Genomic DNA, 20,714 nt, shown 5'->3' with positions numbered 1-20,714 from the left:
AGGAGGTGACGGGTCGAAAAGCTCCAGCGGTGAGCAGATTCGGCTCTATTCATTTTACCCCTTTGGCTTCCGCAAAAATGACGATAAGGGCAAGGTCAACCATAGGTAAACTTTCTCCATAGAATATGTCAATTTTATGTAGTCTGATGGCATGTATCATGAAGTAGATGTATGTTATGTGTGTGATCTAGATGAAGTACGTGAGTTTATTTTACGTTACATGACATTGTATGGACTTGAGGATTTGCTAGTGAGTTACCCGGTTGTGGATGGGCACATTTGAGAGGTGACCGGTCACTGTTCGGGCGTGTCCACTAACATTTAGGGGGGCGCATTTGCTAGGCCTGACTGTAGATGCTCTAAACGAGAGTGTATGGACACAGGATTACCTACAAGGTAGGGGGATTTCCCCTACTTGTTCATTATTTAGCTTGATCATCTCCATATCAGTTAATTTCATGCTATTTAGGATGTACAAGTAAATAGTTATATACAAAAAAATGATGTGAAATACATGAACATTTCTTTCTGTCATGTCATTTTTTCCCTCCGTGGATGCACTAAATTATAATATTCTATAGTGATGAAGACATTTTTATATACATGAACATTCCTTTTTTAACATGCAAATAATTTTTAAAATTAATAAATATAATATCTTGTTTTAAAATACAGGAAAACTTTGTTTATGTTCAACCAAAATATGTCAACTTCTAAAAAATAGAAATATGTCGCCGCTTTGAGTGAAAACATTTTCATGCTTTCACGTTGCAATATTTACGAGTTTATGTCAGTGAACAAAACTACCGAAGCATAAAAGTGTAAGCTCGATCCACAATGAGTTATTTGTTGATAGTTCAAGTCTTAAAATATTGCACTCAAATTTGACACATATATGATACATGATCGAGTTGTAGAAAATCAAAACAGATGAAAAAACATTAGGAATAAATGGGCAGGATAGCATATTGGGCTTGGCCTGCTAATTTGGCTTCTGCTTAGGGCGTTGAATACACACTCGACATGCCTCTAAGGATGTCCCGTTCATGAGAGAGAGAGAGAGAGAGAGAGAGAGAGAGAGAGAGAGAGAGAGAGAGAGAGAGAGAGAGAGAGAGAGAGAGAGAGAGAGAGAGAGAGAGTCCCTTCTCTATATGAGACTAAACATATATAGCACATGCATGCCATGCAACCACTGATGTGCGTTTGAGACTTTCCTGTGAAATAGTGTAAAGAGATATATCCGTAGGGAAAACCAGACAAAACATTTGAAGCATCATACGTACCTGCCTGCCTCCGGCAATCAGGGACAGGATTCATTTGTTTAATTTGTTTTGACGTGTACAACCGTCTATACGTTGGCTGCTTTGTTTAGTTACCGTGTGCGACCGTGATCGGATCTGAACGGGATGAACCATTTTCTATTTCTTCGGGGAGGGGGAGGGGGGCTCGCTATCTCCGGCCGGCGTGCCGCGTGCGCTGGGGGAATCTTACCGGCTGTGCATATCTCATATAGATAGGGAGGGAGCTACGCCAGTGCTCAATAAAGTTAGCAAGAAAGCTGGCGTTAGGGGAATCATACAGTATAGTTTAAGCGAACATGCATGTGATGTAAAGCTGGAGGACGGACAAGGGTTTTAATTTGATGAACGACTGCGTGATGGTAGGTGAGATCGAGAATGAGATCGATGACTAGCTAGATAAGCTTGGAGGAGCTAGCCGCCGGCAGTCGCTCAACCAGCTAGAGAGATATTAGGGTATGTGTGATGGCGTCAGTAGTAATGATAGTAGTAGTGCTCCTATTTTTGCTGGCTGCCGGAGCAGCAGCGCGGCTGACCCGATGAGTCCGACTCCGAGGATCGGGATGCCCGGCTGTGAGACGTCGTGCGGCGACTCGGAGGTGCCGTACCCGTTCGGCATTGGCCCGGACCCCGGCTGCTTCCTGCACCAGCCGGGGTTCAACCTCACCTGCGACCGCACCCACGACACCCCGCGCCTGCTTCTCCCCGTCTCGGGAGCAGGCGTCGGCAAAGACCTGTATCTCCGGGTCGATGGCATCGACATCGAGTCCTCCATGATGGTGGTATTCCACACCGTCCACTTGAGCACCACTGGGTCCGACGACCTAATCCTGAGGCTGAGGGGGGCCTTCAGGCTGTCCAGCCGCAACGAGCTCGTCCTAACCGGCTGCAACGTGCAGTCGACGCTGCTGGGGAAGATGAAGGGCAACGCCACCGCCACGGTAAGCGGCTGCTTCTCATTCTGCGGCGCCAGCGACAGCGCCGCCACCCGGTTCAGCCGGGGTTGCTCCGGTTCCGGCGGCTGCTGCCGTTCACCCATCGCCAGGTACTACTACCAGGTTGAGGACGGACTAGCGGCGGAAGTATGGTACGACGTGAAGCTCAGCTGGTTCGGTCGAGACGTGAGCGCGGACAAGGCGCGAGCCCCCGCCCATGCGTTCGTCGCCTTGGAAGGCTGGTTCGACTACTGGCTCTCCAACTCCACGAATGCTACCACGCTGGATGCTCCCGTTCTTCTGGACTACTACCTCAGCGGCGACTGCGCTAACAATCCATGCAAGAGCAACCACAGCGACTGCTCTACACCGTCAGGGGGGACATATATATGCGAGTGCAAATCTGGGTACGAAGGTAACCCCTACGTCCCCGACGGCTGCCAAGGTTAGTTACTCACATTGTCTATTTCTTGTTGAAAATGAATTCTGCTTCATTCAAATTTTACAGCCAATTGAAATTTCGCAGCTGTAAGCCAACTAAATTACAAAGTAAATGGGCAACAAATGAAAAGAAATCCCACTTGGCATGTAAAGAACAGAACTCCTGGCAAACATGCCAACAATTGCAACAGCACTTTTTTTTTGCAGGAAAATTGCAACAGTACTTCAACCAGAAATACAAGTAGTAAACACTGTAACCCATCTACATTTGAACTGTAAAAGATGGTAAACAAAAACACTGATCTTATAGTTTGTTCTCAACCAAAAGTACAATTAATATACAACGTAACTTATATAACTACAAGTCTATAAGAAGTCAGTATATGGGCTATGCAAGAAATAGAAATTACACTAAAAATGTTAAAGAGCTTACAGGTTAATTAAAATCACATAATATTCCCAAGCATACAAAAATATTTTTTTATGAGAGAAACTTCTGATTTATTCATAATTAATCACGACAGTATAAAGAGCATCAGAGGTAACATAAATTACAGCTAAGTTCACGAAGCACCTAGCGATGACTATAATCACTGGAGCAGACAAAAGTTCAAAATATAACCAGCAAAAAGGTTCTATGGCTGAAACGTAATTGATTTTACCTATATACCTAAATAATTGATCTCCATTAACTCTAATTCTCTCAACGTGCAACTATGTGAAGACATCATCATGCCACCATGCATGAAAGAAGACCAACCTTCACATGCACCATGCATGTTACTCATATTCAATAGATATTCTATAACTAGCAATAATAAAATACAATAAATTGTAGTATCAGTTTTCGTTTCAATTACCATATCGTGAAACCAAATGCTAATGTTTCATACGATAAAATCTCATTGAAATAACTGCTAACTATACTTGCAGTAAGCGTGCGGGGAACTATCTCTAGTTAATCAAAATATTAAAACGTAACTACATAGACCACACTAACTGCTGGCCAGGAAAACAAAACAACATCAATGACATACTTTAAACATCATTGAAGCAGGGGATCGGGCGGACCATATCTACTTGGCCGCACACAGTTAGAGTTGCACACACGTTCAGCAGCACACAAGTACAGTTACACACGCCCATAGGCGTAGTGCAAGTAGATGTGACCCACTAGAGCCCGTCCGGGCGCAATTGCATGTTCCTTGTCCGAGTTGACGGCCTAGTGAAATTGCACGCTTCACCGCCCACTCTAGCACACACGTCGATCATCCACAATTGCATGTCTGCCACTCGCGCGCAACTATAACTGCACGCACACCGACCTAGCACAGTTGCATGTCCGTCATCCAGGTGCAAGTACAGTTACACACACATTGGGTACCCACAATTCATCATCGTCCACATGCAACTAGAGTTGAACATCCCTCGTCGGCCACATGTAGAAAAAGAAAACATACATTATACGCTGATGTTAGCTGATTGAGATCTAGGCACACCCTTTTAAATTTGTACTCACATTTTCATAGCCCGCTAGCTAATTACATAACTTGCATACAGTTTCCAAGTGCTTGGGGTGCTACGGTAATTGCACCATCATCAAAGGAAATGCCGTGTGCCAGTGCCCTCCAGGACAACACGGCAACGCTGCCATGCCCGGTGGATGCGGCGCCGATCGTACCCACGCACGTAAGCAAACACTTCAGCTCTCAACAAAAAATAAGCATCTCCATTGACCGTTAATAAAAGAGAGTTTTTATGGTACCCTATACCGCTGACAGTGGACGGAGCGGTATATTAAAATCTAACCACTCATTTTCTGAGGGTAGGATAGACATAGATTTGTTGTCGTTGAACCTTAGCTACGTCGCCAGTCGGCAGATAATGGCAACCGGAAATCGATTTGTTGTCCCACGACTCATCTACGGTCTCCTTCCATCTCCTGCTCCTGTAGCTGGAGCCTGGATGGAGTCGTCCCCCGAGTGGTCGTCCACCATGACCTTCGACTCTAGCTCGTCTTCTTCGCCGCACACCCGAGGACCGCCGCCGACATTAGCGTGCTCCCTTGCCGTCTCGTCTATGTCCCCGGCCATCTCGTCGCGTCTATAGAGCCCGTAGTGAGCTGCCGCTCATCCCCGCCTCATTTTTCCCGTCGTTTTCATCCACCATAGCGCCCTGTCCGCCATGGACGAGTCCCTGGAGGTCGTTCGATCCAGACGCACACACCCACCCACGCGCCCGCCCATCCGCAGTCCATGCCCACAGGCCGCAGCAACAGCCGCAGTGCACGCGCCACAGCCCCGCAGTGACTGTTCCCGCCTCCTGCACGCGAGGAGCCCCGGAGCCTCGCCGCTTTCTGCGGTCAGCGCAATCCTACAAGGCATGCCGTGGCAGCCAGACACCATGGTCTCGCCTGCCGGCCCTGCCGGCCGCCGTCGCGGACAAGCAGCGTGCGCCGGGAGGCATCGCATGTCTGGAAGGCGTCACCATCAGTTTCGAGGTGCTCCACCTTGCCGGCCCAGACGTCCTTGCCACGGTGGTCCAGTCCATGGAGGGCGAGAAGGCGGGTCGACGCGGCCGAGAAGGGGTGATGCGGCGCGCACTGCTGGAGGGCAGGTCGATGGAGTAGACGAGCGCAAAGCTCCGACGCAGGGCGCCTCCAGGGACGGGGGAGAGCAGCGGGGCGCCTGTATATACGAAGATGAGGAAAGACTAGTCGCGGCCTCGCGGTGGAGCAGCGGTGTCGGCGTGGCGGGTCCTCCTTTAGCACCTAGCGGTATGAGGAAAAGGAGGAGGGTGGAGGGACGGGAAAGAGCAGCGGGGCGTTGCAGTCATCCTGATTCGCCATAGATGGCCAGGCGCATGCCGGCGGCGGCTTGAACTCACGTGGGCGCGGTGGGGAGCGAAATGGGAGGGCGAGGGCGGGCCGGCGGGTGTGCTGAAACTGAAGCATTTTACTTCCCAAAATGCCCTCAGGACTTGTATACTGGAGGAAGGGAACGAAGCAGTGCAAGTTATACCGCTGGCCATTCTATTGCCAAATTGCAGCAGTATAGATCGGTCGCCACCATTAGATTTCACAAAATGGATGGCCAATATTTGTCCCCGGGTACCATAAAAGAGCTCTAATAAAAATAGGTTAATATGCGCAGTTATTTGTTTGCAATCTGAAAAGGTGTGACTGTTAAAACAGGAAACTGTACAAGGTATTGCGGTGACGTCCATGTGCCATTCCCGTTCGGCATCCAAGGCACGGACCCTGCCAGTTGCTATCATCCTGGGTTCAATCTCACCTGCGACAAAACCAAGAACCTGCCACAACTGCTCCTGGGTGACGGCGGCCAGCTCCGCGTCGAGAAGATCAACCTAGACAACGCCATCGTGGGAGTTGTTGTAACACCCCTGTCCAGATCAAGAGGATCGGAGTAGGCCTGGAGAGGGGATCAGCGAGGTAGGTGGGATACTTGGAGAAGAGGGTGAGGAACGAGAGAAAGAGGATGAGTCAATCAGTCCATTTCATACAGCCTGTCGATCTCAGGATCGCCTTCAGGGTTAAGTACAGACACGCCTGGCCCGTGGCCAACTCACACACGCACTCCTGACCCTGTTACCCACCGGTCAGCTACCACACTTTCTCCTACACGCTAGGGCCTGCTTGACAGTCACACCGTGGCTGGTGTGACACTCTCCCTGTCTTCAGAACGTGCGTCCTCGCTCGAGTCTTGATGGTTCCAGATTGGAGCAGCCGGAAAGCGTCGACGGAGAACATCGTAATCCTCCCATGTCGTCGTTGTTGCTGGTTTGTCCCACTGCACATGGAGCTGAACCACGGAAGCATTGCCTCGTTTCATCATCCGCCTGTCCAAGATAGCCACAGGTGTAGTATCCACTGTCGTCAGATCCCCTGTGCTGGGAAGTTCAGAGAACACTGGCGAGTAGTTTGGAGTGAATGGTTTCAGCTGGGATATATGGAAGACTGGATGTATGCGGCTGTCTTGGGGCAAGTCCAGCCTGTATGCCAGGTTCCCAATCTTGTCCAAGATCTTGAAGGGGCCAAAGAACTTGTAGGCCAATTTTGCACAAGGCCTGCTCGCCACCGATTTCTGAACATGAGGCTGCAGTTTTAGAAGCACTTGCTCGCCAATCTGAAAGGAACGTTCAGTCCTGTTGATGTCTGCATATTTCTTGAACCTCTTCTGGGCGCGTTCTAGCTGCGCCCGCAGGTTGTCTGTATGCACTGCCCAGTCCCATTCCTCGCCGTCTCGCATGATGGGAGGGGTATGTCGCCAAGCTCCCATGCTGCCCATATTAGCTTCCACCCCATATAGTGCTTTGAAAGGAGAACAACGCAAAGAGGCATGATATGAAGAGTCGTACCAAAATTCTGCTGAGGGGAGCCATTTGCGCCATTGTCGCGGTGTGTCGTGAACCCCACACCGTAAGTACATTTCCATGCACTGGTTGACGCGTTCACTCTGCCCGTCCGTCTGAGGGTGGTAGGCAGTTGAGTACAGCAACTTAGTACCTGCGCCAGCGAGCAGCTCGCGCCAGAGAGCGCTGGTGAAGACCTTGTCTCTATCAGACACAATTGAGGCCGGCACCCCATGAGGTTTAACTATGTTGTCCCAAAAGGCTTTGGCCACCTGCGCCGCTGTGAAGGGGTGACGGAGCGGCACGAAATGCGCGAACTTCGTAAGCGATCCACGACCACCATAATCGCATCATAGCCCTCCGACTTGGGAAGCCCTTCAACGAAATCCATCGTGAGATCTTGCCAAGGTGCTGTTGGGATGGGTAAAGGTGCCAATTTGCTAGCAGGTTTCTGAAGTTCATGTTTCGCTTGCTGGCAGACAGTGCACTGGCGCACGTATTCCTCCACTGCCGTTTTCAAGCCTTCCACGCAAAGCATTTCTTGATGCGGTGGTAAGTTGCGGATGCACCAGAGTGACCGCCCACTGCACTATCGTGCATAGCACTGATCAGCTTAGTGCGCAGGGCGGTGTTGTTGCCAATCCAGAGGCGCCCATGGTGGCGAATCAGTCCATGGTACAGCTCGAATCCATCATCATCCGGGCTGTGCAGGGCAAGTTGTTGCAGCAAGTCTTGAGCGTCTTGGTCTGTCTCGTAAGAATTTGCCACTTCCTGTACCCAAGCTGATTGACCGAGAGAGAGAGCGGCCGCCTCAAAGTGTGTGCCGACGCGGGACAAGGCATCAGCCGCGCTGTTGTCAACGCCGTGCTTGTATTGGAAGCGGAACTGCAAGCCAACCAATTTGGACATTGCCCGGCGTTGTACATCTGTTTCTAGTTGTTGATCTCCCAATGTGCACAAACTCTTGTGATCTGTGAGAATGTTAAAGGGGCCCCGTTGGAGGTACGAGCGCCATTTGTCCACTGCCATCATGACAGCGAGGAACTCCTTTTCATATGTCGACAATTTCTGGTTCTTGATGCCTAAAGCTTTGCTGTAGTAGGCAATTGGATGGCCTTCTTGAACAAGAACGGCACCGATGCCCGTGTCGCAGGCGTCAGTCTCGATCGAGAACGGCTTGTCGAAGTTGGGCAGAGCAAGAACGGGTGTGGTCACCATGGCCTGCTTGAGGGTGTCAAACGCGAGTTGCGCCTGCTCTGTCCACTGAAACCCCTTCTTAGTGAGCTGCTGGGTCAGAGGCTTGGCAATTATCCCATAGTGTGGGACGAATTTGCGATAATAGCCCGTGAGACCCAAGAATTCTCGGAGCTCGGTAGCGTTTGTTGGTGTGGGCCAGTTCATCATGGCTTCTGTCTTGTCGATGTCCGTTGCCACCCCATCCTTGGAGATGACATGCCCAAGGTAATCAATGTGATCCTGAGCAAACGAGCATTTGGAAAGCTTGGCGTATAATTGATGCTCCTGAAGAATCTCCAGGACTATTCGCAGATGTTGCACATGCTCCTCTAGTGTCTCACTGAAAACCAGGATGTCGTCGAGGAAGATGATCACAAACTTGCGTATGTGTGCTTCGAAGATCGCATTCATGAGGCACTGGAAGGTTGCCGGGGCCTTGGTCAGCCCAAATGGCATGACACGAAATTGGAAATGGCCATGGTGAGTCTTGAACGCTGTCTTGGCTTCATCTGCCTCCAGCATCCGTATTTGATGATAACCAGAGCGGAGATCCAGCTTGGAGAAATATGCGGCACCTGCCAGTTCATCGAGTAACTCGTCCACGATCGGCAACGGAAATTTGTTCTTGATGGTGCTGTTGTTGAGCCGCCGGTAGTCTACACAGAAGCGCCACGTACCGTCCTTCTCTTTGACGAGGAGGACCGGTGCCGCATAGGGGCTGACACTGTGCGTGATCACCCCCGAGTCCAGCATCTCACGAACCTGCTTCTCAATCTCATCCTTTTGCACCGGCGAGTACCGGTACGGCCGCGTGTTTGCGGGGGGCGCGCCGTCCACCAGGGTGACGGCGTGGTCGTATTGACGTGCGGTGGTAGTCCCTTGGGCGCGGCAAAGACGTCGGCGAACTCGTCGAGTAGGTCACTGATCGGTGTCAACGAGGGTGTGCGTCACTTGACCTTAGCTGGGCGCGCGTCCATCAGAGCCATAGCCCACACATCGTTGCCTACAATAATCTTGCTCAACTCTTCAAGCTCAATGGCTGTAATAGTTGGTTGCTCTTTGGGACGAACCCCCTGTAAAGTGACTTGCTCTCCGTCGTGGACGAAGGTGACATGCTTTTCCTGCCAGTGACACATCATTGGATTGTATTGGGCAAGCCAGTCCATGCCCAAAATTCCGTCGTAGGCCCCTATTTCCAGCTCGCGCATTGGCGTCGAAAAGGTGTGCCCCTGCATCCCCCATTTGAGATCTGGGACTAGGCGAGAGCTGATCAGGCGATCCCCATTTGCTACCTGCACTTCCACGGCTGGCATTTCCTGAGTAACGGCGCCCACTCGTTCCACGAATGCCTTGTTCACAAAACTGTGTGTGCTCCTAGAGTCGAGCAGCAGCAACATTACTTGATTACCCACTAGAGCACGAAGACGGATGGTGGTGGGGGCGTCGGAACCGTCCGGAGCGTGCGCTGAGAGCATGCAACACTCCGGCTGTGGTGCAGCAGCCACTGGTTCGTCCAGGAGTTCCAATGCATGGATGGCATCATCGGAGAGGAGTTCCCCATAGTTGCCCACTTGAATTGTGAGAAGCTGGGCCTGAGTGTTGCATCGATGCTCCCTGGAGTAGCGGTCACCGCATTTGAAACACAGTCCATTTGCGCGCCGGAAGTCCTTGAGCTGACGTTCCCGAGCAAACTCATCGCCCTGGGGCCGTGCCGTGGGTACCGGGCGTGGTGGTGCAGGAACTGGGAGTGGCGGTGGTCGGCCTGCAGGTGTTGGGCGTGGGCGCGCTCTCGGCATACCCAACTCTTCCTCCTGAATTCGAGCCAAAATGGATGCCCGGGTGATACTGGTGGGTGACTGGAGACGGACAGCCCCTCGAATCTCGTCCTTGAGCCCCAGAAGGAACTGGGTGATGAAAAATTTGGGACTCAAAGATGGATCCAGTGCCAAGAGATGGTACATGTGGGTGTCAAACATCTGCCTGTACTCTGCCATAGTGCTGTTCTGGCGCAACTGAAGTAATTTGTGCATCTCGAGCTCGAATTCATTGACACCAAACTCCTCTGTAATCGCTGCGCAAAAGGCTTCCCACGTCAACCCTTGGTGGACTTGGCGAAATGCCTGAAGCCAGTGTGCCGCCTGCCCTTCAATGTACAAGGTAGCCGTGGTCACCCAGCTGTGTGCAGGCACTCTGTATAGATCGAAGTAAGCACCACAACGGTCCAACCAGAGATAAGGTGCACTGCCATCGAAACGAGGGAAGTCATGTTTCGGTGGCTTGATGTAGGTGTCGCAGGCTTGCCGAGGATGGTGGTTGAAGTCTGGCTGCTGTTGGGGATGAGGTGCCATCACCCCCATGTGTGCCTGGGTGACGGCTGGCGCGGGCACGGGTGGTTGAACCAACAGGGGTGGGCGCTCGTCGGCCAGACGAGGAGAAGGCGGTGGGCCTTGGTGATGCGGCGCAGGCGCGGGACGCAGTGGCGGCAGGTTGAAAACCGCGCCGGATCCGCGCAGAGACGGGGAGCGCTCCATGGACTTGCGTGCTTCGTCGACATCAGCCTGCATAAGGTCGATCTGTTTGCTGAGGTTGCGCAGATCCTGGAATACCTGGGTGTTGAAGGCGACCTAGGCCTCGAGCCGTTTGTCGCTGTCGAGTTTCTGTTCGTCGAGGCGCGTGACGATCGATTCCAGGAGGGACTTAAGGGTGCTGGTGTTGTCGTCCATGGCGGATAGGAGCTGCCGGGTCTGCGCGGAGGGCTTCGACGGCGCCGTCGCTCTCGCTTCGAACCGATCTAACCCCGCCGGGGATTTTGGGTGGTCTCGCCGAGGCAAGTCCACACCCGCGGCGGTTGGATTTTACAGATCAAGGTCAAGAGAGTTTGAGAGCAGCGGAGAAAAATTTCCCGGATGAATTGATGGCTCTGAGACCAACTGTAACACCCCTGTCCAGATCGAGAGGATTGGAGTAGGCCTGGAGAGGGGATCAGCGAGGTAGGTGGGGTACTTGGAGAAGAGGGTGAGGAACGAGAGAAAGAGGATGAGTCAATCAGTCCATTTCATACAGCCTGTCGATCTCAGGATCGCCTTCAGGGTTAAGTACAGACACGCCTGGCCCGTGGCCAGCTCACACACGCACTCCTGACCCTATGACCCACCGGTCAGCTACCACACTTTCTCCTACACGCTAGGGCCTGCTTGACAGTCACACCGTGGCTGGTGTGACAGTTGTCTACCCCGGAGCTTTCCTAAACAACTCGGACATGGATCGTTACACCTTTGTTTTCCGGGACCAAGGCATCCCAAGTGCCGGCGAGGCGCCCTACTCGCTCTCGGCCAGCAACGAGCTGATCCTCACGGGGTGTGATGTGCAGGTGGTGATGCTCGGGCACCGCTGCGACAACAACCAGGACATACTTGGCAGATGCATGTCCTTATGCACCATGGACTTCGGTGAAGAGCCCGAAGTCAGCAACATCACCCGCCGAGGGCGGCGCCGGAGCACCAACGGCAAGTATTGCCACTGCACGGGCTGCTGCCGGACACACATCTCCCAGGACTCAACAGGCGGCATGCCCAAGCAATTGAGCATGCGTCCCCTCGTGGAGAAGAGCTGGTTCGCCGAGTCATCGCAGCCCGCGCTGGCGTTTGTCGCCACGGAGGGGTGGTTCGATAACCTGGGTTTCTCCGGCAAGCTGGACCCCGTCCATAAGCAGCCACCGGCCATTGAGGTGCAGGAGGTGCCCATCATTCTACAGTGGGAGGTCATGTCCGATAAACCCAACTGTAATACATCCGGCAATATCTGCAAGAAGCACAGCCGCTGCAAGGAAGGGGACAGAGGCTATACATGCCACTGCAAAGATGGCTATGACGGCAATCCCTACACCAACGACGACCAAGGAAGCAAAGGTTAGCATAACGCGCGCAAATTTTAGATGGATTACTAAATTCATTGTGCGCGCATTCTCTTTTAGGAACATCTAACTTCTTCTTTTATTTCATATTACGTCTCCAGCTCGAGGTGCAGGCCGCAACAACACCATAATTATAGGTGAGCAACACGTTGTAGAAGTACCTTCTATTTTATTCATTGATTCAGTTCGTTTCTTGGTGAGTGAGCCTGTATATTTCCTCCTTTCATCCGGGTTTGTTAGGCCCTCTCATGTTTCGAGTCAAATTTTGTCCATAAATTTAACTTTTAATGAAATATAAATTATATGTCAAAAAATTATATCATGGCAAACCCCTTTTGAATACAAATCTAATAATATATATTTTTTAACATAAAAGTCCTAGCATTTTGTTAGTCATATAAGTTTGGATCAAAATATGAGGAGAAAATAGTAGATTCCATGTTCTATTAGTACAAAGCAAGTCATTTAATTTACTTTTCACGTGCGCATGAACATATGTTGGAGAAATTGACTACTAGTTACTAATGTGTATACATTCATGTGTAGGAGTTGTAGTGGGCCTTGCCACTGCAGTGGGCCTCATTATTTGTGTTCTCCTTGGACACTTTGCCACCAAAAAAGTTAAACATAGAAGGGCACTCATGTTGAAACGGAAGTTCTTTGAGCAAAATCGTGGGCAACTGCTACAACAATTGGTATCACAGAGAGCTGATATTGCTGAAAGAATGATTATACCCTTAGAAGAGCTAGAGAAGGCAACAAACAATTTTGATAAAGCCCGTGAGCTTGGTGGTGGAGGGCATGGTATAGTCTATAAAGGTATTTTGTCAGACCTCCATGTCGTAGCCATCAAAAAACCAAACAAGGAGATTGATGAGTTTATTAATGAGGTTGCTATCCTATCACAAATCAACCATAGAAATGTGGTAAAGCTCTATGGTTGTTGCCTTGAAACAGAAGTACCAATGTTAGTCTATGAATTCATATCCAACGGAACCCTTTATGATCATCTTCACATCGATGGACCAAGATCGTTGTCATGGGAACATAGGCTACGGATCGCAATTGAAACCGCCAAATCTGTAGCTTATCTTCACTCAACAGCTTTAGTACCCATCATTCATAGGGATGTGAAGTCAGTTAACGTGCTTTTGGATGACACTCTAACAGCAAAGGTAGCAGACTTTGGAGCTTCAAGATACATTTCGGTTGAGAAATCAGGGTTAACAACAGTGGTTCAAGGTACAATAGGATATTTAGATCCTATGTATTTCTACACGGGGCGGCTAACAGAGAAAAGTGATGTCTACAACTATGGTGTCATGCTCGTAGAACTGCTGACTAGGAAGAAACCATCTTCATACTTGTCTTCCGATGGGGAGGGCCTAGTTGCACATTTTGTCACCTTGTTTGAAGAGGGAAATTTGTCAGATATTTTAGATCCACAAGTTACAGACGAGGGGGGCAAAGAAGTTGGAGAATCCATTGCACTTGCAATAGCATGCATAAAACTAAGAGGAGAAGACCGTCCGGATATGAGGCAAGTGGAGTTGACGTTGGAAGGCCTTCGACCAATAGTGGAGCACAGTTTGGCTGACGAAGCTGAGATAGATAGTATTGTGACAAATTCTCCTCTGGCCATAGATGGAAGAAGCAACGAGGGATCGTCCAGATAATACAGTATGGAGAGCTGACCATACCTTCTAGGTATCCTCAATAGCATTGCTTAATCACATGCAAGTTTGCCGTAGTTGCACTCACCATGGGCATTCACGGCATTTGATCTTTTGTTTCTTGTGTTGATGTAGTTAGAATGCCATGTAAACTTGCCACCACCGACTACTTATTCCTTTTTTTCAAGAATTGTAATGTAGATGGTGCAGCCTGAACTTTGTTAGATGGGTTTTATTGATTAATACATTATGTTTTTTCCCCTCTATGTCTTATGATTAGTAACGGCTCACTAGCTCTTTCTTTTTTGAGGAGGATTGACTTGTTTATAGTACTAGATGATACCCCTTACGTTGTTGCGAACATATTTTGCAATATATTTTAGTGATAATTTTATGCATGTTCTCGAAAACAACCAAGCGTTTGAGAGTCTACATGGTCTATTTGCCTGGTTGCTTCTGTACTTGTCCGTACTCCCTAAAACCATGAGGGATACTCAAGACCATGAAGAATCTGCAGAGCACAATGGGGAGAAGCAATTTTCTGACCTGCTCGATCAGAGCACAATCCAAGAGTCGACACCAAAAGGCGCTATAGAGGCAACGAGGATGGTCTTCTGCAAAGTGAATGGTTTCATATGTGAGTACATAGTCCAACGGAGAATGCAAGAGAACCTTGTGTTTGAACTAGGGAGCAATTGCACCCTAACCACTCACCGCACTGGGCGTTATCTTGGAACACTGGTATAAAGACAGTATTTTGTTCCAGTCTGGAACTTCCAGAGCATCAACTTCTGACGGCTAAGGTGTTGGCCCAGACTCGACGCCGAGTACTTTCCGACGACGGTGATACGACCGACGACGAACGACGATGAAGCGAAGCAACGCTGACTGTCTTGGTTTCTGCCCCAAGCTGGCTAAACCTTCGAGCAATGAATTAGCAACACCGAGATAAGACTCGCACGTACACAACCTGCTGGACGATCTTTGACTTTGATCGTTACAGCGCTACTTAGTAATAACGTACGCGTAGACGATTCGGCTGATTGCCACAGGAGCGTATCGCTCCTGGTTTGATTTGTATTACTTCACAAATCCAAGGTACAAGTTACATGGCTGATTACACACTATTAGTACTAGCACCTAGCTATCCAGGACAATACTATTCGGAGACCAAGTCTTGTACTACTCGGATACATGCATGCAAGCCAACTTGAACACGTACCGGCTAACAGGGGGACTGAGTCGTGTTTAACTCCAACAATCACCCCCCAAAACATGACGCCGTCACGTCACAGCTCCGACGCCGATCCTTTTTCGCATCTCCAAGAACTTCTCTGGATCCAAAGCCTTGGTTAGGATGTCTGCCAGCTGATCATCAGTGCGATTGTAGTTGACCTCCATCTTTCCTTCTTCCACGCCGTCCTTCATGTACTGATACATCGTATCAATGTCCTTGCTCCTATCATGCCGCACTGGATCCTCGCGTAAAAAAATTGTAGACTCACTGTCAACATTGAGCACCATTGTTCCAGATCTCGATCCATGAGATCACCGTGTAGCCACCCTAGCCACACACCTTCGCACATCACAGCTGCAGCTGCAATATACTCTATTGCATCAACTGCGGGTGCTTCGCCCTTCTTATTCAGCTCAAGATGAGGTTTCATTTGAGCGTCAATTGGATTGCAATCTTTCATGCCATAGTTTTCAAGTACCTTTCTTGTGTATGCCCCCTGGCATAATGTGATCCCATCCGTCTTTTGTTGTACCTCTATCCCGGGGTAGTAGCTCAAAAGACCTAGATCATCCATCTTGAAAAGCTCTTTCATCTATAGCTTGAACTTTGCAATCACCTCTTCATCTGCTCCGGTAATCAATAGGTCGTCGACGTAGATGCCAACCAGTAGACGATCCCTTCCTTTACCTTTCTTGTACATTGCATGCTCTAGTGGGGCTTTCTCAAATCCAAGAGAAACCAATGTCCGATCAAGCTTGACGTTCCACTCTCGAGGTCCTTGCCATAGCCCATACAAGATTTTGCGTAACTTCAGTACCTTGCGCTCCTCTCCCTCTTTGACGAAACCCGGTGGTTGATTAACATACACATCTCCTTCTATCTCGCCATTCAAAAACGAGGAGTTTACATCCATGTGATGTACTTTCCATGATTCATGAGCCGCGAGAGCGATGAGTAATCTCACCGACTCCATCTTTGCAATGGGAACGAACACTTCTTCGAAGTCCACACCTTCCTCTTGCATGTATCTTTTGGCTACTAGCCTTGCTTTGTGTTTCACACAATTTTCTTCGACATCTCTCTTGATCTTGAATTTCCACTTGAGCTCTATGGCATTATCATTGTTGGAAAGATCCACAAGCTCCCATGTTTTGTTGTCTTGGATCGAACCCAACTCTTCATCCATAGCACGACGCCAACACTCCTCCATATTTGCAACTTCAAAAAATTTCAATTCCTCGATGTGCAAACTTCGTTCACCTTTACACTTCATCTTCATCGAATTTATTTGAAGCACTTCCTCTGGAGAGAGATCCACCAAGCGTCGTTCTCGTGCTACTGAAGAAGACACACTTATTTTTGAACATGCCAAAGTTTCTATTTCTGGCGATCCAGGTGCTCCAAAATTAGCTGCATGTCCACCGGATGAACCAGCCAGAAAAATTGGAGAAGTTTCACGTGCATGCCCTTCTGGTCCTCCAGTCATGTGGCTTACTAAAGGTTGAGCCACGGCTGCTTCTGGCTGTTCTGGCCTGTGGCAAGGGCTCCGTGATGGAGAACCTAGTGCTAGGCTTCTCTCAGCCACGCCAAGCTCCCTGGCCGCTCATGCAGCCACTAGGTCGTGCGCTGCCCGGTGTGTCTCGCGGCACGCATCTAAACACCTCGGCCACTGCATCCGGCCAAGCGCTACTTGACGCGCAGCTGCTGCCGCCATCAGGCGTGCTCGCTTTGGCTGCATGCACTCGTGTACTGCATGAACCTGGCGCGTCACCACTCGTGCCTTGGTCTCTCGGTACGTGCCCGCCGCTTGCGACGCCTGCACTTTTGGCTGCACCACTTGACACTGGGTACGCATCATGTTGATCTGGCCCGAGTGCATCTCGCCGCGGATCGTGGTCATCTGGTGCCACGTCTTTGCCATCTTCTTGCTTGACCACATTGTCACGCAGTGCATCGTGGACTTCTGACGACACAACTTTGCATGTTTCTAGCACGATCACACCATCACGCATTGTGTTGCGGACTTCTGGCGCCACTTCTTCGCCTGCTTCTAATGTGATCACATCGTCACGCCTTGCGTCACGGTCTTCTGGCGCCACGACTTCGCCTGGTTCTTCCGATACGGATGTACTCATCGGACTTGTCTCCAGCTGATCGTGATCATCTGGATCCTCTTCGTCCACTAGCTCGCACATCAGCATCATATCCCCATCATCTCCTTGCTGAGCAATAAGTGCCTTCCGCTTCGGTGCTTCTTCGCAGTCAGCCTTGAAGTGACCGAGGAGGCCACAATTATAACACCTCACTTTCCTGATGTCAAACTTTCTCCTCGGTGGTGGTGCAGCCTCATTACCCGAGTCGTCGTCCGAGTCAGCGAAGTTCTTTCTCGCCGAACGCTGCTTTCCCTTCTTCTTGCTGCTGCTCTTGGACCCGCCTTTCTTTTCAAGGGCGATCCAGGTGCTCCAAAATTAGCTGCATGTCCACCAGATGACTGTGAAGAAGCACCGAAGCGGAAGGCGCTTATTGAACATCAAGCTTGATCATACACTAGTTTCTCTTGGTTTTGAGAAACGTCCACTGGAGCATGCTATGTACAAGCGAGGTAAAGGAAAGGATCGTCTCCTAGTGGGCATCTATGTTGATGATCTCTTGATAACTGGAGCAGATGAGGAGGAGATTGTTAGATTCAAGCTACAAATGAAGGAGCTTTTCAAGATGAGTGATCTAGGGCTCTTGACTTACTATCTCGGGATCGAGGTACATCAAAAGCCGGAGGGAATCACACTATGCCAGGAGGCATATGCAAAGAAGATTCTTGAAAGCTGTAGCATGGAGGACTGCAATCCAAGTCATGTTCCAATGGAGCCTCGACTTAAACTTAGCAAGAGGAGCCAAGCACCCGCGGTTGATGCAACGGGGTATAGAAGTGTGGTCGGAAGCCTAAGGTATCTTGTGAATACACGACCGGACTTGGCCTATTCCGTTGGCGTAGTGAGTCGCTTCATGGAAGCACCCACTACAGAACATTGGGCAGTTGTCAAACAAATACTCAGGTACATCAAAGGGACAACTAACTTCGGTTGTGTCTATTTGAGAGAGAAGCGGAAGGAGATGGTGGAGCTACTTGGCTACAGTGATAGCGACTTGGCAGGAGATATTGACGACCGTAAAAGTACCTCGGGCGTGGCATATTTCTTGGGAAGAAGCATAGTGAGTTGGGTATCACAAAAGCAGAAGATGGTCGCATTATCATCCTGTGAAGCGGAGTATATTGCAGCTGCAACCGCGGCAGGTCAAGGTGTGTGGCTAGAAAGGCTACTCGGTGACCTCACTGACAAGGAATCGGAAGGAGTGGTGCTCTACGTTGACAACAAGTCCACGATTTCCCTATGTAAGAATCCAGTGCATCATGACAGAAGTAAGCACATTGATATAAGGTATCATTACATACGAGATTGTGTGGAAGAAGGCAAGATTGAAGTCAACTACATTTGCACCGACGACCAGCTTGCAGACATCCTGACCAAGTCTTTGGGGCGACAGAAGTTGACGGAGATGCGGAGAAGGATCGACGTCCAAGCTGTAAAGTGAGGACATCATGCTTAGGAGGGTGATTATTGGAAATAATCACGATTAGGTAAGTAAAATGGATCAAATCAATAGTTGTAGCAGTAACCGAGTCGTACATGTACTAGGTAGAATATTGATAATATAAATACCAGTGCGTGTATCCCCTGTAACACCAGATCAAATCAATACAAACCAAAGGCACCGACTGAAAGAGACGGCATCAAATGGAACCTAACTAGTGAAGGGAACTACACTGCAAAATCGGCGTATCATGCTAAGTTCCTTGCACGGATTCCTCAACCGAGTTTGGAGCTGATTTGGTGTGCCAAGGCTGAACCGAAAGTAAAATTTTACATGTGGCTGCTCCTAAGGAATCGTAACTGAACCTCCGATAGACTTCAGAACAGGGGCCTCATTCACTCCCCCAAGTGCATACTCTGCGATCAGATCATGGAGACGGCTGTTCACATCACCCTTCAGTGTCCTTTTGCACAAGAGGTCTGGCATTCCTTTGTTGGCACTCATGTTTCCATGGTACATATTGCGCAGTCTGCGCAAACGATCAACAAGTGGTGGAACAGATTGCAAGGAGGCGCATCCACACAGGCCATCAGATCGCAAGTGACTATGGCAATGTATGTCGCTTGGCACATTTGGAAGGAAAGAAATGCGAGGACCTTCGAGAACATGAGCACCACGCCGAGCACGGTTGCAGAAAAGGCCAAAGCTGATATTAGTTTGTTCACTCAGGCTATGAGGATGTAATATAAATAGTTTAGAGTAGTGTGAGGTTCAGCAGGTGTGTTTTCGTAACCACCGTAATGGACAATGTAAGACTCTATTTCTCTTCTTAATGCAAAGCAGGGCTACTGCTGGTTCGTCAAAAAAAAACAAAAACAAACCAAAGGCACGACACGAGCCTTTTGTGCGATACAACTCGGCGTGTCTCTCCTGTGCTAGTCTCACGAGTTGGCTTTGTTTTGTTCATCGCACTCGCATCCGTCGTCGGTCGTCGCGTGTCGCCGGAAAGTACTCGGCGACGTTGTCTGGGCCAACATAAGGTCGCTGGCAGCATTTGGAAAGTGGGCATCTATTGGAAATATGCCCTAGAGGCAATAATAAAAGAATTATTATTATATTTCCTTGTTCATAATAATTATCTTTTATTCATGCTATAATTGTGTTATCCGGAAATCGTTATACATGTGTGAATACATAGACACCAATATGTCCCTAGTAAGCCACTAGTTGACTAGCTCGTTGATCAACAGATAGTCATGGTTTCCTGACTATGGACATTGGATGTCATTGATAACGAGATCACATCATTAGGAGAATGATGTGATGGACAAGACCCAATCCTAAGCATAGCACAAGATCGTATAGTTCGTTTGCTAGAGCTTTTCCAATGTCAAGTATCTTTTCCTTAGACCATGAGATCGTGTAACTCCCGGATACCGTAGGAGTGCTTTGGGTGTACCAAACGTCACAACGTAACTGGGTGACTATAAAGGTATACTACGGGTATCTTCGAAAGTGTCTGTTGGGTTGACACGGATCGAGACTGGGATTTGTCACTCCATATGACGGAGAGGTATCTCTGGGCCCACTCGGTAATGCATCATCATAATGAGTTCAAAGTGACCAAGTGTCTGGTCACGGGATCATGCATTACGGTACGAGTAAAGTGACTTGCCGGTAACGATATTGAACAAGGTATTGGGATACCGACGATCGAATCTCGGGCAAGTAACGTACCGATTGACAAAGGGAATTGTATACGAGGTTGCTTGAATCCTCGACATCGTGGTTCATCCGATGAGATCATCGTGGAGCATGTGGGAGCCAATATGGGTATCCAGATCCCGCTGTTGGTTATTGGCCGGAGAGGCGTCTTGGTCATGTCTGCATGTCTCCCGAACCCGTAGGTTCGGTGACGCTAGGGTTGTAGGGATATGATTATGCAGTAACCCGAAAGTTGTTCGGAGTCGCGGATGAGATCCCGGACGTCACGAGGAGTTCCGGAATGGTCCGGAGGTG

At 49.5% G+C, this 20,714-nt stretch overlaps 1 protein-coding gene and 1 pseudogene across 1 annotated transcript; both read left to right on the top strand.

The window, feature by feature from the left end:
- The first annotated feature begins 1,763 nt into the window (after positions 1-1,763).
- On the top strand, positions 1,764-2,919 carry LOC119331374 (annotated as a pseudogene).
- An 8,621-nt stretch (positions 2,920-11,540) lies between these two features.
- Positions 11,541-14,019, top strand: LOC119334170 (putative wall-associated receptor kinase-like 16). The gene is made up of 3 exons (XM_037606786.1): positions 11,541-12,189; positions 12,744-12,863; positions 12,930-14,019. Exons 1-3 carry the CDS (start codon positions 11,541-11,543, stop codon positions 13,868-13,870), a joined length of 1,710 nt encoding a protein of 569 aa, XP_037462683.1. The 3' UTR covers positions 13,871-14,019.
- Positions 14,020-20,714: the final 6,695 nt, after the last annotated feature.

The sequence above is a fragment of the Triticum dicoccoides genome, chromosome 7A (assembly GCF_002162155.2).
Source record: "Triticum dicoccoides isolate Atlit2015 ecotype Zavitan chromosome 7A, WEW_v2.0, whole genome shotgun sequence".
NCBI lineage: Eukaryota > Viridiplantae > Streptophyta > Magnoliopsida > Poales > Poaceae > Triticum > Triticum dicoccoides.
The sequence above is the reverse complement of the archived record's forward strand: the minus strand, read 5'-3'. Positions and strand labels throughout refer to the sequence as shown.